The sequence below is a fragment of the Tripterygium wilfordii genome, chromosome 4 (assembly GCF_013401445.1).
Source record: "Tripterygium wilfordii isolate XIE 37 chromosome 4, ASM1340144v1, whole genome shotgun sequence".
Taxonomy (NCBI): domain Eukaryota; kingdom Viridiplantae; phylum Streptophyta; class Magnoliopsida; order Celastrales; family Celastraceae; genus Tripterygium; species Tripterygium wilfordii.
In genome coordinates this window covers 7,331,490-7,346,429 of record NC_052235.1, presented here as the reverse complement: position 1 = coordinate 7,346,429, position 14,940 = coordinate 7,331,490, and the positions used below count along the sequence as shown (strand labels likewise).

Sequence of the window (14,940 nt, the reverse complement as noted above, 5' to 3'; positions counted from 1 at the left end):
GAATCCGATTTTACATGCCTTTCTACAGATCTTATGTAAGATTTCGATTTTGATGCATTTCACCGATTTTATGTAAGATCCGATCTTGCCCGAATTTATATAAGATCCGATTTTGACAACCTTCGCAGTAACACTATCAACACTCGCGATTAACAAACTGTAAAAGGGGACAAATTAATATTTAAGAAAAGTTACGAACAACAATTGCATTTACGGAAAACTGTTGAATGTTTGAGTTATAAGATAATATTTAAGAAACGTTTATTCACGAATCAATATTCAATCATCGTCGCGGCTTAGAGGGCAGGAAGAGCCCTCTTCCAGCACGCAACTACAATATCTTCTCTGGCTTTCTCCTTATCTACGCGCTCTTCATTCATCTGCCTCTCTTTCTGTAACACTATTCACTGAATTCAATCTTTTGGGCATAAACGGCTTCATGGGTGTAGTGTAAATTGAGTTCTCTAGAGGTTTAAATAGAAGTAGAAAAGGAGGTGTAAAATTTGGAGCGTGGGATTGTTGATATGCAGCCTGGTGGTGGTGGTGGTGCAAAGAGTTCATGGGGTTTAAGGAGTTTGATTAGGAGAAAGCAAGTCGATTCTGTTCATGCTGATAGGGAGGGCCGCCGTCAGTTGGCCAAGAGGTTATCTGCTTTTGACCTGATCGCCATTGGTAATCTATCTCGATTATCCACTAACTTCGGCATGCTTTATTGTTTGTGCTTATGCACTTGTTTTGCTTTTCATTTGGTAATTGGGTGCGTTTGAATTAATGTATTAATTTAATATTGACGGGTCTATACTATTGTTCTTACTGCATAGTAGTTTCGATTTTGTTTCCATCCGTTATCAATAATATATTTCTTTTCTGTAATTTGGAACTGGGTTTGGGGCATTCATCAATTTTAGCTGTGGTTGGTGGTGTCTTGTTTTACACTGTTCATGATCGCCTACTTCCCTCGTGATGAACTATCCTCGGTTTGGGTTCATTTGTTAATGATGTTGTTTTCAATTATTTGGTGGATGGATAGGGGCATATACTAGATGCAAGTTCTTTGAGCGTTGGTATTTCTTTTAAATGATATCTGCTGTATGCGGAGTTGCATTCAAAACGTGGTACTTAAGAGTAATGGGCCAGGTATACTTTTCTTCCAGTGTTCGTATGATTAGTTGCTTTAGTCTGTGAGTTATATGATCCTAAAAACAGTGGGTGCGAAACTTTGTTTGGGGTTTTAAAATTCTTTATTCTTTGCACTTTAGAAAAAATGAACAACTATGGATTTTGTTCCTTTAGTTGTTACTAAGGAAAGATAAACTGGGAATTTTGATATCTTCACTGCATATAATTTAGAATTTATGCCTTACGTGATTGCATCAAGGTTTGCTTTTATCTCACTTTCGACTAAATTGTGGGCTTTAGATGATTTTTTGTATGTTGAAATTCCTATTCCTTTTGCTTACCTTTTTATCAGGAGTAGGATCAACCATTGGAGCTGGAGTCTATATTCTTGTTGGAACAGTTGCTAGAGAGCATACCGGCCCAGCTCTTACTATTTCATTCCTAATTGCTGGGATTGCTGCTGCTCTCTCTGGATTTTGCTATGCAGAGCTTGCATGTCGCTGCCCATCTGCTGGGAGCGCCTATCATTATACATACATTTGCCTTGGAGAAGGGTAATCTTGGACTTTTTGGATCATTGGTTTGCCAAATTGTTTCTTATACATTGACACCATGTTTCACATGGGTTTCATTTTAAGAACATCCTAGGGTTCTATGATGGCAAAACATCTTGATGTTTGAAGGCCATACATTTCTGTTTTGAGGTATTAATTTTAAGAAGTGATCTTGAAGATGTTATTACATTAGTTTTGAAGAAAGGAGAAATTGGTGGCCCACATCTCCCTTCACCCTCCACAATTTTTTTCCCCTTTATGGGGCAGGGAAAATAAATGGGGCCATGGATGTGTTTTACTAAGAACCTTATTGTCAGCAACTTTTTGTAAAAAATTCATCTCAGGATTGCTTGGTTGATTGGTTGGGCACTGATTCTGGAATATACAATTGGTGGTTCAGCTGTAGCCCGTGGCATAACCCCTAATTTGGTAAGATATGTCTTCTCTGCCTTGAGGTGTCACCTTTGCGCTCATTCTTGAGCCTAATATGAAAAAATGTCTTCTTTTTTTTTTTTTCCTTCTTTAGAGAGCATTATTTAAATCTTATTTGTCTCCTTTTGAAGTGAGATGTGGGAGTTAGAAACTGGTAAGGGGAGGAACTCTCATCAAAGTAAAGGGATTAGAATCGCATTTCTCACCTGTAGATTCGACTTTTGAGAGTTATGACTTTCACATTTCATGGTAGCTGGGATATTTGCCAATATTAGAATTTGAGGATTTCAGGAAAATGAACGACAAATTTTTATCATTTCCAATGAATTATTGGTTTGCAATTTGATTCTGACGTAATTGATAGACAGACCCTTAGAGGAAGCTGGAGATTTCAATCACTCAACAGTTGGGTTATGTTCCCCACTGGAAAATGGATCTTCCAAGATATTAGGAAATACATATGTGCATCAGTGCATGTATGCTTTTCTGTTAGCGTTATGCATATGCATTGCTAATCGCTGCAGCCAAAACTAATCACTAGCCATTCTAGATTGTATTTGAATGCATTTATTTGATATCAGAGGATTTGCTTTTTCTTTTCATTTTTGACAGACATGGAATGTAGAATTGAGGGATATCCTCAGTTTTTAAAATGCCATTTGATCATTCCTTTTTTTCCTCTCAGGCGTTGTTTTTTGGAGGGGAGGATAAGTTGCCATTTCTTTTGGCCCGCCATACCATACCTGGTCTTGGTTGTGTGGTTGATCCGTGTGCAGCGGCTTTAGTTATTATACTCACTTTGCTATTGTGCATTGGAATCAAAGAGGTACTTGCAATTTTATTCCTGATTTCTGTCTCTGTCTTAGCGATTAAAAGACTCACAGGGTGCATTCCGAGTAGTTTTTTCACTTGGGATTTATGAAGCCCTTGTAAATCCCAAATATCTGCATTAAGGCTTGATCTGCTGACGTTGTTGCATTTTATTTCGAAATAAAAAATATAAAATGCTATAAACAATTACTTAACCTTTCAGAGTTCATTGGTACAAACCATTGTCACAACAATGAATGTGTGTGTCTTGCTCTTTATCATAATAGCCGGTGGATGTTTAGCTTTCAAAACTGGATGGGTTGGATACGAACTTCCCAGCGGGTAATGAATGTGTTATCTTGTCGACAAAGGCATGTGCTTTTTATACTTCTTTAATAGATCTAGTTCATATTTTTCTTTTGCTATTTCAGTTATATTCCCTTCGGAGTAAATGGGATTCTTTCTGGGTCAGCAGTAGTGTTCTTTTCATACATTGGTTTTGATGCAATCACCAGTACTGCTGAAGAGGTACTAATCTGAACCTGACTTAGTATTTCTGCATGATGAGTAAGAAGAGATATTAGGATTCTTCAATCTATATTCTTTGATCATCATGATTTATAAATCTATGAAGAAACAAATTTTATAATACATGGATAACAACCATGTTATGACATGTTTTTCACATACATATCTATCACGTGGTGGATTAAACTGCTCAAGTTCTGTGATGTAAACATTTTTGTCAGGCTTCCTGACAAACTATCCCTGTAAAAGTAGTGCTTTTGGACATATACTTGCTGTCATGGATTTCATTATACATAACTTTGTTTTTTAGAATACATGAGTAATTTGAGCAAAAAATCTTTATTCTTCCATATTCTATTCAAATTGATTTGTTGATGGTACAACTTATGGGTATAAGTATTCGGATTAGTTGCTGCTCGTGGAGCATTTTGAACCTTATCATCACTTTTTATCATGACGCAGGTGAAAAATCCTCAACGAGATTTACCCATTGGTGTGGGAATGGCTTTGTTTACGTGTTGCTTTCTGTACATGTTGGTATCCATTGTTATTGTTGGCCTAGTGCCATATTATGCGTTGGATCCAGACATCCCTATCTCGTCGGCATTTTCTACCTATGGGATGCACTGGGCAGCGTAAGAATGATGATTTTCTTATGATGTTCTAGTATATTCTTTAATTTTGAAGGTTCTTCTGAAACTGTGTTTGTAATTTTTTTTTTTAATGTTTCCTTGCATAGGTATATATTAACAACTGGGGCAGTGACCGCTCTCTGTGCGAGTTTGTTTGGATCGCTTCTTGCTCAGGTACATAAGTAGTGCATCATTAATATCTTAATCATTATGTATTATCGGAATGATTTTCAACTTTACTCAATTATTTCAGTCTCAATGAGTTCAGATATATAACGACATTGTTTGTTCTTTTTACTTAATCTTTTCATGATTTTTCTATGAGGCACGCTAAGCTCAAGCTAAAAAGTGTTTGTTTAAGAGATTGTTTTATCAGTTATTAAAATGGCAGATTCCCTTGATTTTTGTACATCTTACCTCTGTCCACAGCCGCGAATTTTGATGGCGATGGCAAGAGATGGAATGCTTCCATCCTTCTTTTCAGATATCAGCAAACACACCCGAGTTCCAGTGACGAGCACATTGACAACTGGTATCCTTGCTGCAGTGTTGGCATTCTTTATGGATGTTTCACAATTGGCAGGGATGGTAAGTTGACTTGATTGAACTGGAGATATTTTGTGGTGAAAAAACACATTTAGATGAAACAGGAATCCAAAAAATATGGAAATTTAGTAAGAGATATGACTTCCCTTTCTGTCCTTTCCTTGGGTGCAGGTTAGTGTTGGCACGCTGCTTGCCTTCACTGCTGCCGCAGTCTCAGTATTAATTCTCAGATATGTTCCACCAGATGAAGTGCCTTTTCCATCATCAGTTCAAGATACTATTGATTCAGTGTCACAGCAGTTCAGTATTAATATGCAAAAGTCTGACAATGACTTTCCTGAAAGTAGTCAATATTCACCTGATGACAGCGATGCTTGGGCTAAATATCTTCTTCTTGGAAAAAATAGAGGTCAAGGTACCACTAATTTTGCTGCTTTCAGGTCTTTATAGCCAACAATGATGACCCGGCACTAAGATATAACTACATAAAAAGGTTTCATTTCTTTTCTTAGATACCCATGGGCACTTTCAAGATGGACTTAAGGTTTGTTGAAAAGCTCACTATTTTGAATTTGCTAATTTGATTGATGAATGATTAAATCAACATGTAACAATAGTTTTAATAATTAAGGATATCTATGAGACCTGGAATTTTTTCTTTAAGAATTCTGACAGGTAGTTAATACATTTATACATTCATCTTATTATGTGCTTGACAAAAATGAATAGAAAGAAATGGAAAATGGAATTGAAATCCTAGGCTACTCATCAGGCGAACCAAGAGGTGGGTTACCAACAACAGTTTCACGTCATGTGAGTTTGCAGGACTCACGTGGCAATAGGTAGACAAATCTTTAAGATTTGTATTAGCCATATATTTTCCCGGTGTGGTCCTCTTTGTCCATAATGTAATTTTCCGTGGTTTTTGTCAATTTAAAAATCAAGAAATTAATCTTTGTTTGGTGATAATGTACTTTCTTGCTTTCCAGCTCATGGATACCTCCACCTCTACTTTCTATGTCATGCCAACTGATGTTCTATTTTGGTGCAATTGGTTACGTAGATGAATATCAACAGAAGAGGTGGAAAATTGCTGCTTGGAGCATAGCCCTTCTATGCATAGGAATTGTTGTCCTTGCTTTGGCTGGTTCAGCTCAAGGGCTACATAGGTTTGTTAGTCATTGAACTTCTCTGCATTTGATAATGAATCTTAAAAGCCATTTTTCTCTCATATTCCATTCAACTATATGCAATTTTTGACAAGTAATTCTGCTTCTGATTGGTACTTTGTACGTTAGAATCACCATTTCAAAAGAATCAACAACTCTGTTTCGTTCAATGGCATAATAGCTTACTTAACATCATAAAATTGTGATGTTTATTCCTCATTCGAGCTGGAGACCTTTACAGTTTCCGTTGTTCTTGGTATGTGTTATGAGTTTGTTAATGCAGCGTATACCTACATACTGTGAAGGCACATAGCTCTAGAATTTGCACATTATCCTACTCATGGGAGAGGTGTTTGGCTCTCTCTAGGAATCTTAGTTAAGAGATTTCCATGTTCTTGTAATTTGTCGACTGGAAATTGTGTTCGGTTTGACATAATTTTACCTTTCTTATCAAGAAACAAATATAGCACTTTTTTTTTCGCAACATTAATTAGAGCCAAATAAGAGAAAGGAAATGAAAAAAAAAGAAGGTCTGCAGCATTATCTGTGGTAAAAAGCTACAAGATTAGGCCCAAGTTTGGTTTATAATTCATGGTTGATTCTGTTCTTATGCTTCATGGTTGCTTTTGTTTCCACCAGCTTTCTTCATGTTGCATTGTATTTGGTGGGTGGAGTTCTTCTTTTGTGCAGCTTGATTGTTCTGGCCTGCATAGATCAGGATCACGGGATGCATAGCTTTGGGCACGCTGGAGGTATGCTCTAATATATAATGTTGAGGAAATTGAGTTGGTTTTAATTTGACTTGTCTGAACATGCTGCCATCATGCTAAACTCTCTAAGGCCCCATGGTAATTTGAAACAAATTACTAATTCAAGTGAGTGAAATTTTAAGTTTAACACAGTTTCACTATTAAAATTGAATTGATGAATTTCATGAAGAAGAATGCATGTTTTGGTGGTAATTTAACTTTTCATCTCTGCTGATGAAAGCTACTTTGCGCATAAAATCTCTAATGCTTACGAGATGCTCTGTTACCTCTTACCAGGTTTCCTTTGCCCGTTCATCCCATTCTTGCCTGCTGTTTGCATTCTCATCAACACATACTTATTAATTAATCTTGGGTGAGTGATTGGACAACCGTATTGTCTTCCCTCGTTGTAAGAGCATTTTGAGCTATTTTTAATACGACTTATGAGTTTTGATCCATGTTTAAGGTCTGTGGTCATTTGATTCTGACATATGAACATCTAGGGCTGGCACATGGATCCGCGTCTCAATATGGTTGGCAATAGGAGCACTAGTCTATCTATTCTACGGCCGAACCCACAGCTCGCTGAAACATGCAATCTACGTGCCCTCGGCTTTTGCAGACGAGATCCATCGCGCCTCATCAAATCACTTGGTATAGAATGTGCAGCAACAAACATTGCTTTCCCTTACTTCATCAAGAAGAAGAATTCCTGCTTGTATTGCATACCATCATTTATCTTCTGTCTACTGTAAAATTTGTATGGCTGATGTCTGATGAACATGACATCAGTCTCCTCTGAATTGTTGTAGTCTGATCTGGGGAGAATTGCAATGTAGGAGTGTATGTAACAGGAGTTCAATTGGAAACAAAATGTGTTGTTTCTGTATTGTTTAGATATTGGCAAGAGAAATTCTTCATCTTTATTTACTCACTTAAGGTTTAAAGGGGTTATGAATTGGCCCAAAGCTTCTGGTCCTGCCCGGCCCGGCCCAATAGTATGTGATCAAATATATTTTGATACTGGTCTATTACACTTACAAACCTGATAAATTATTCAATGGTTTTAGTACCTCATTTCATATGCTAATACAGTGTACCAGAATCAATAAACAATATCAATTCACACGCCAATCGCTCGTGGATGATATCAAGCAGCCAATTGTTCGCGGACGATATCAATTCACAGGCCAATCGCTTGCGGATTGACACCATTCTATGGTCTTGGTACACCACATTAGTATATAATATGGTGTGTCAGAACCATTGACTCGAGGATTGACACCATTCCTTAATTCTAATACACTACATTAACGTATAAGACGGTGTGCCACAACGATTGAATAATTTCCCAACAAACCCATGTTGATGCAAAAGCCAAAAGTCCTCAACATTAGACAATGTGATTGGTAGGTTCACTCCCCTAATTTAGGCAAAAATGGAGAAAAATCATGAGTGGAGTAGATTCACCTTATTATTACCTTTACTCCTTTTAGTAACTGCTCACGTGAGAATCACGTGTATGTCATTCCAAGTCAGACAGAAGAAGAATGTGAAAAGCATTATCAGTCGCCTACCAGTCAGTCTCTCACGGTTCAGCCTCCCACACCCACAACAGGCGGAGAGATCCTGGATTGGTCTCTGGTAAGTCATATCTCTGTCTACGCAAAACCCTAACGACATGTTCACGTAATTCAGCTTCTCATTGTGTCTTCAATATTAGGGTTCCTTCTTCTCAGTCCAAAATCTAAATGTGTTTTGTGAATTCAGTCATGATTGTTCAGCAACTAAAGCCTACTGGGTGGGGATCGATTGATGTTTAACGTTCTTTTTAAACATAAGTAGTAAAATCAGAGAGAATCGCTGATAAATTTCCATATGTATCAACGCACCATATCTATTGTTATAAGAGTGAATGTAATGTATGTGTCTTAGTTAAATCGATGAGAATAATAGTCAAATTTTGGACTGTAATAATTGATCAGTGTGAATGTAATGTCTTTTGTGTGTAAGCATAATTTGGACAAAATCAGTGATATACTTGCAGTCACATTTTAGGCTGAAAATGAGATTAAGAAGATCTCCAAAGGATATTTATATTTGTTAACGTGACTCTATATATTAGACTCTGCAATACATATGTATATCATTTATCTGTGTTGATGACTTTCTAACTTGAAATTTCCTTTCTTCGGCTGTGCTGCCCCTAGAACAAATTGTTTTACGGAGGCCTTACAACTGGAGTGGATGGAACAGGTACTTGACTTGTGTAGATATGTTTCAATGTTTGTCTATCATATTACAGCTGTCTTTAGCTCCTCATTGCATGAATGTATTCATAATTGTTGGCGCTGGGTTGTGATGCTTAATGCTTAAAATGACAGTATGAGAAAGTGGAAAAGATTGGTGAAGGAACTTATGGTGTGGTCTACAAGGCCCGTGATCGTGCGACAAATGAGACTATAGCCTTGAAAAAGATCCGCCTCCAGCTATGTAGCACGGACACTCTGTTTTGGTCAGAGTGTCGGTGTCCGACACGTGTCGGACACGGACACGTCCCGACACGCTCAAAATACGTCTGGGACACGTGAATCTGAGTATCCGATTTTTTATTTTTTTTTTTAATATTGGACACGTTTTCGACACGTTGAGGACACGTTGGGGACACGTTTTTGTCTTTTGTTTTTAATTTACTGAATTATTTTTTAATTTGTTATAAGATATTTGATTTTTTGAACTATCTTAATTGAATTATATTATGTTTTAATGTATTGTTGTTTTGGACCATATTGATTGAAATGAAATATATGTATATATATAAAAAATATAAAAAAAATTAATCAACGTGTCCCCAACGTGTCCGTATCCTACTTTTTGGAAAAATCACGTGTCCGCGTGTCCGTGTCGTGTCGTGTCGCGTGTCCGTGTCCGTGTCCGTGCTACATAGGCCTCCAGCAGGAGGATGAAGGTGTACCAAGCACTGCCATAAGAGAAATTTCCTTATTGAAGGAAATGCAGCACGGCAACATTGTTAGGTACATTTTCAGTCAGATGGCCAGCGTTTGATTTAGCCTTTCAACTTATGGGACTGGATTCAGTACATTGCCTGTTGTGTTTGGTGAAATTTTTTGTTTTGCTTCTTCTGTCTTATTTACTTGATTGGCCGGGCGGTCTCTTAATATGTCTTTAATCAGGTACGCAAATAGTTACCCTTTAACTGGCTGAGTATTAGGTCCTTTCGGGGCATTTCAAGAGTCAAAGGAGGAGCTTTGTCTTTGCTCAAATGACTTTGAAGTTTGAACCTCATATTTATGTAGGAGACTTAGGGACATTTACAAACTCTCTTGGCATGATGTTCTTGAAGAGTCTTTTTATGTAGGCAACATGGATTGATTCCTTGGAACAACAAAAGTTTATGCTACCTCGGTAATCAGATTGTTTATGAAATTTGATAATTTTGGAAGTTGCTCTGTTCCCATTTTCCATCCACCTTACTTTGTGGCTGTGCTGTTTTTTGAATCTGTGTAATATTTTATAAGTTCTTGTATGTATTTCTATATTTTTATGCATTAAGGATTTATTAGAAACTTTTTCTGATTGATATATTGAGGTGACAGATTGCAGGATGTAGTACACAGTGAGAAACGCCTTTACTTGGTTTTTGAGTATCTGGAGTTGGATTTGAAGAAGCACATGGACTCATGCCCAGAATTTTCAAAGGACCCTCGACTGGTAAAAGTAAGTGAGATTTTTTCTTTTGAGGTTTTTGTATTCTTCCTTAGATACTACTATTTTATTCAAATTATTCGCTTTGGAGTCCATTCAGGTACTTATCCAGCGAGTGAATATACTTTTCTTGTCGATAATTTTCTTCAGGAATAGTTGTTCCATGTCTTGTGAAGCCTCTTATTGCTACCACCACATGTAATATATGTGTAATCAGTAATCACCCTTGTAGCTTGTTGGACAGATATGCAATGTGTCAAGATTGCACCTAGAATGGCACTCATGTTTTTTGTTATCGTCTTTGTTACTCTGAGTAAGCGTGATTGCTTGATCAGTTGTTCTTATAGCTTTTGTTCATTTTGATGACTGATATCGATGTCACGCAGAATTTAATTTTGTATTTTCTTATGCAGACGTTTCTATATCAAATTCTCCGTGGCATTGCTTATTGTCATTCTCATCGAGTTCTCCATCGGGATCTGAAACCGCAGAATTTGCTAATAGATCGTCGTACCAATGCACTAAAGCTTGCAGATTTTGGACTGGCTAGAGCCTTTGGTATACCCGTTAGAACATTTACTCATGAGGTAACACTTTGTCTTGGTGTTAACTTTCCTTTCCTGAGTTTCGTGCTCCATGGTTATTAGTTTATATGCTGTTGAAGCTTTGAATGCAATCTTATTCTGGCGTTTGTTTAAAATTTCTTAATTTGGTCATCCAAGGAATATTTTTTCTCACCAGTGGCCACTCTGTCACTATAAATTCATAGCTGACAGATGGAGTGCTCGTGTGGCAGTTAATATTTATTTTTGAATATTATGTTATCTTAAAAAATGAAATTAGAGACATGACGTGTCCAAAAAAAAGGTTAATAAACGATGATATGGAAAAATTCTCGACTACCCCATTTTCCCCAAATTTTCTTCTCCGCTGTCCACTTGCATCTAACTTTGATCTCAAATATCAATTCAAGCCCTTTTGGATCGTATTTGGTGTTTTTGACATCTCTGTATAATGAATCAAGGTTCTACACAACATTAGTACCCTGGACCTCAATGACTAAATCAAAAGGTTTTTGTTCCGTCGCTTCAAATCTCCTCACTTTCCTTTCATACAAGAAGCTTGGCACCCTTCTTTGGGCAGGGGCGTCTATCTTGTTGCTTCTATTTCTATAACCTTCATCTTTATTAGAGTCGGTGAATAAAGAGGACCTTGAGCTCAAAGTTATGTGTATTTCGGGGGCTGTATTAGGTTGGATTGCAGGTGTGGTAGATGGTATTGAGCGTTACATTGGTGGTGGTGGTGGTGGTGGTGCCGTGGTGGTGGTGATGGGCATGGGCATGGGCATGGTAGAGGTGATGAGTATTGTGGCTGGATTGATGGCTGTGGTAGATGATGACTTGGATATTGCAAGATGGGCTGATATGGGAATGGAGATGCTAAAAAGTTGTACAACGAAGGTGTAGGAATCACTAAAACCAGATCTATACAATCAATGGTTATTGAAAAACATACTTTATTAGCTTTTCCTTTTTTCATCCACATCACACCTCACATGTTATTTATGTAAAAATTAATTAATTAAATTTTCTCAATTAATTGATTAGTTAATTTTTCCTTGTCATGTCATTAATTTTTGTTTTTCTTTTTCTAGCCACGTAAAACTTAAAAATGAATATTAAATCCCACTTGAACTCTCCGACTGCCATGAAAGATTTTTCGGGTTTTGGAGTGACCAAGCCTGAGAGAAATTTTTCTTTGGGTGACCAAAATGAGAGATTTTAAACATAGGTGACTGAGTTGAAAAGAACTCTATATGTCGATGATAAAAATTATAGTTTTTATCTTTTTTCAATTCTAAGTTTATTTCTGCTGCCACAACCAACAATGCAAAAAATTTGAAATACAAAAAATAGCGGTGGCTCCCGTGCCTATTAGGCATATGATTAAAACAGAAAGATCAAACTGTTATGGTGCCTGTTTGTGGTAAACATGTGATATATAAGTTTATGCCCTTTGGTGAGAATTGTATTAAATCTATTATCCTGGTTTGTCTTGGTTCGAGTGATATAACATCACTGGATAAATGCCAACTCTTGATATAACTAATTCAGTGGCTCTTGAAGAAAGCCAGATGCTTGCTTTTTTCCCCTGTTAAGTTTATGTCCATCAATCATTGTATTTCTGGTTTCAATAACCAATGGTTCTCTTTAGGTGGTGACCTTATGGTACAGAGCACCAGAAATACTGCTAGGGTCTCGTCATTACTCAACCCCTGTAGACGTTTGGTCCGTGGGATGTATATTTGCTGAGATGGTGAACCAGCGGCCATTGTTTCCTGGGGATTCCGAGATTGATGAACTATTCAAGATTTTCAGGTTTTATAACTTCCAATCACTGCTGTCCCTTGTTATAATTGTATACAGATATGAGATATTGCATTTCTCCATTCAGAGTGTGGGAAGCTATCCCCCGAATGACTTGTTTTTTCTGAAATCACTTTATAAGCTGTTTGGATATAAATATTCACAGCATGTATGAGTTAAGTACTACAATGTTGAGCAATATAAGGCCCCTCCCGTTTATTATGGTAGTGGTTCTCAACAAGCTGCAGCATATGGCCTGTCCAAATTTTTTTCCCTTTGATTAGACAAGCTGAAATAATTGAAAAATACAGCAGCTGAAAGTTAATGGCAAACGCTGATGCCATACAATTTCCTTTTCAACCTAGAAATATATGTGGCTTAGAAATTCATTTCTTCTGCTACACTGTATGAAACTATGATTGTTTCTCGAAATTGCTATCAGAAGTCCAAAAGCATTTTGGGTTTTGTTTTGAGAAATGATTCATCTGAAATGTTATGTTGTCTGGTTTATTGCTTGGATGTAACAAAAAGACCATGCAATGTCTGATTTTTTCCATTTAGATCCATCATTATACTTTTAGTTTCTGAATGTGTGGATCCATAATTTTTTAGATTGAAGGAACGCAGGGCTTCATAGTTTTACCATGGCATCTCCACTAGTGGCTCAGCTTTGCATGTTTATGAAACCTCATGCTTACTAGTTCTTTTTGAGATGTTAGTTTATGGTGCTATACTGCTATCAGTAAGTGTGGTAACTGCATAGGGAACATGACTAATTATTCAATTTACGCGGGAAATCTCAACTGCTATAATTAAGGAATTATGTCTATAAAGATCTCTTGGTGAAAAACACTATTCTTCTAAAACATGCCCAGTATCTTTGCTTATTATCCACTTGCTTTTTTATGAAGCATCTTGGGTACGCCAAATGAGGATACATGGCCTGGAGTGACATCTTTGCCTGATTTTAAAACTGCTTTCCCAAAGTGGCTTCCAAAGGTAATTTTGAGGATTCTTGTTGTTAACAAATATCTCCTGTTACAACTCTTTAGAAATTCAAAGTTGTATGCTTCACTTGTAGGATTTGGCATCTGTTGTTCCAGATCTTGATTCGGCTGGAATTGATCTTCTTTGTGTAAGTTGGTCTTATTATCATACTTATATATATGGAACCTCATTTGTTGGCATCTCTCTCTCTCTCTCTCTCTCTCTCTCTCTCTCTCTCATTTTTGGTTTGCATTTCAGAAAATGCTCTGCTTGGATCCTAGCAAAAGAATAGCAGCCAGGGCTGCTCTGGAGCATGAATACTTCAAGGATATTGGTTTTGTACCTTAGTTCCCCTTTTCCCATCTTCCTCCTTGGGAAAATGTCAATATTTAATGTGTAACATCTCTGGGTTTTGGTTTGTTTTGAGAAAATGCAATTTTCATTTCATAGCTCGATTTGTTTCAAAAATATTTGAAATTCAATCCTGGTTGGTTTGATTGGTGTGAGAAAATCCCTTGTCCTTTATAGCTAGCTATCTTGCTTTGGAATGTTTGGAATATAAACCAAAATCACAATCAACTCGCTTTGTGTTGGTAATGTTGAAGTTTTTGGAGTATTGATTATGATTTCATTATAATTCATTGATTTGTGCTAATCTTTTGTTAGCAAGTATCTTATGATTATGGGTCCATTTTGCGGTTTGAGAGTGTGTTGTATTTTAACCTAGTGTGGTGAGGTGTGTTCCAAAATCGTGGGGAGGTGGGATGAATTGTGTTGACAAAAAATTAGTGTTTGGCCTGTCAAAATGTAATAAATGCGATGGATTTGCAAAAACTACCTAAAATGTTTCATAAATTGCAAAAGAAACTAACAATTTTCAAATTTCTCATCAACCTATCTCTCAACTCGACAATTTTCAAATTTCATAAAATGTTTGGATTTGTAAAAATTGCTCATTTTACTGGAAAAACGCCTCACAGGCAATGCAACCACCATGAAAAAGAGAGGGGGTTGATTCGGCTACCGTAGATCACCCCTCTGTTTCGCCTCTTCATTGACCAAAACAACCATTGGAGGCATGAGTTAGAGTCAATTGGACAAAATTGAAAATATATAACTTGTTTTCGATGTCAAATGTGAATTAATCAAATATATGGATTAAAAGAAAAGAGTTTCTGTTGTGCTATAACATCAAAAAGATCCCATCATTCTCATGTTTGTCACAAAGCTCCTAATGGATCCCATTCTTGTTAAACATGTAAGCCAGGATTTCTAATAGTATTCTATCTTTATTTATTTCCAAAATACTTGTTAATAAAAGA

The 14,940-nt window shown here is 36.9% G+C and overlaps 2 protein-coding genes across 5 annotated transcripts; both read left to right on the top strand.

Annotated features, from left to right (window-relative positions):
- Positions 1 to 267: 267 nt before the first annotated feature.
- On the top strand, positions 268 to 7,473 carry LOC119996736 (cationic amino acid transporter 4, vacuolar-like). 3 transcript variants are annotated; one of them, XR_005467927.1, is made up of 15 exons: positions 268 to 672; positions 1,472 to 1,673; positions 2,018 to 2,102; positions 2,791 to 2,931; positions 3,139 to 3,257; positions 3,347 to 3,443; positions 3,906 to 4,078; positions 4,183 to 4,249; positions 4,505 to 4,663; positions 4,793 to 5,036; positions 5,134 to 5,165; positions 5,685 to 5,790; positions 6,430 to 6,542; positions 6,837 to 6,912; positions 7,043 to 7,111. XR_005467927.1 is itself a non-coding variant. In XM_038843481.1 (15 exons), exons 2-15 carry the CDS (start codon positions 1,092 to 1,094, stop codon positions 7,197 to 7,199), a joined length of 1,785 nt encoding a protein of 594 aa, XP_038699409.1. In that variant the 5' UTR covers positions 531 to 672; positions 1,031 to 1,091; the 3' UTR covers positions 7,200 to 7,473. The 3 variants fall into 3 exon arrangements, 2 of the variants coding, with proteins under 2 accessions (XP_038699408.1, XP_038699409.1); XM_038843481.1 differs by lacking the exon at positions 5,134 to 5,165 and adding an exon at positions 1,031 to 1,137 and having other exon boundaries at positions 531 to 672; positions 7,043 to 7,473; XM_038843480.1 differs by lacking the exon at positions 5,134 to 5,165 and having other exon boundaries at positions 271 to 672; positions 7,043 to 7,473.
- Positions 7,474 to 7,962: 489 nt separating this feature from the next.
- Positions 7,963 to 14,255, top strand: LOC119996737 (cell division control protein 2 homolog A-like). Of its 2 annotated transcripts, none has more exons than XM_038843482.1 (10): positions 7,963 to 8,183; positions 8,735 to 8,795; positions 8,924 to 9,020; positions 9,487 to 9,574; positions 10,157 to 10,277; positions 10,679 to 10,852; positions 12,480 to 12,643; positions 13,543 to 13,630; positions 13,713 to 13,766; positions 13,877 to 14,255. In XM_038843482.1, the coding sequence occupies exons 1-10, from the start codon at positions 7,978 to 7,980 to the stop codon at positions 13,964 to 13,966; spliced, it is 1,143 nt and encodes a 380-aa protein (XP_038699410.1). In that variant the 5' UTR covers positions 7,963 to 7,977; the 3' UTR covers positions 13,967 to 14,255. The 2 variants fall into 2 exon arrangements, with proteins under 2 accessions (XP_038699410.1, XP_038699411.1); XM_038843483.1 differs by having other exon boundaries at positions 8,069 to 8,183; positions 8,750 to 8,795; positions 13,877 to 14,222.
- The last annotated feature ends 685 nt before the right edge of the window (positions 14,256 to 14,940 follow it).

What these genes read in the sequence shown, in the direction of transcription:
- LOC119996736 (XM_038843480.1), top strand. Translation starts at nt 525, where the DNA reads ATGCAGCCTGGTGGTGGTGGTGGTGCAAAGAGTTCATGGGGTTTAAGG. An exon ending in TTTTGACCTGATCGCCATTG is followed by an intron (nt 673 to 1,471) that starts GTAATCTATCTC and finishes CCTTTTTATCAG; the next exon opens with GAGTAGGATCAACCATTGGA. An exon ending in TGTGCATTGGAATCAAAGAG is followed by an intron (nt 2,932 to 3,138) that starts GTACTTGCAATT and finishes TTAACCTTTCAG; the next exon opens with AGTTCATTGGTACAAACCAT.
- LOC119996737 (XM_038843482.1), top strand. Translation starts at nt 7,978, where the DNA reads ATGGAGAAAAATCATGAGTGGAGTAGATTCACCTTATTATTACCTTTA. An exon ending in TATAGCCTTGAAAAAGATCC is followed by an intron (nt 9,021 to 9,486) that starts GCCTCCAGCTAT and finishes CGTGCTACATAG; the next exon opens with GCCTCCAGCAGGAGGATGAA. An exon ending in TTAGAACATTTACTCATGAG is followed by an intron (nt 10,853 to 12,479) that starts GTAACACTTTGT and finishes GGTTCTCTTTAG; the next exon opens with GTGGTGACCTTATGGTACAG.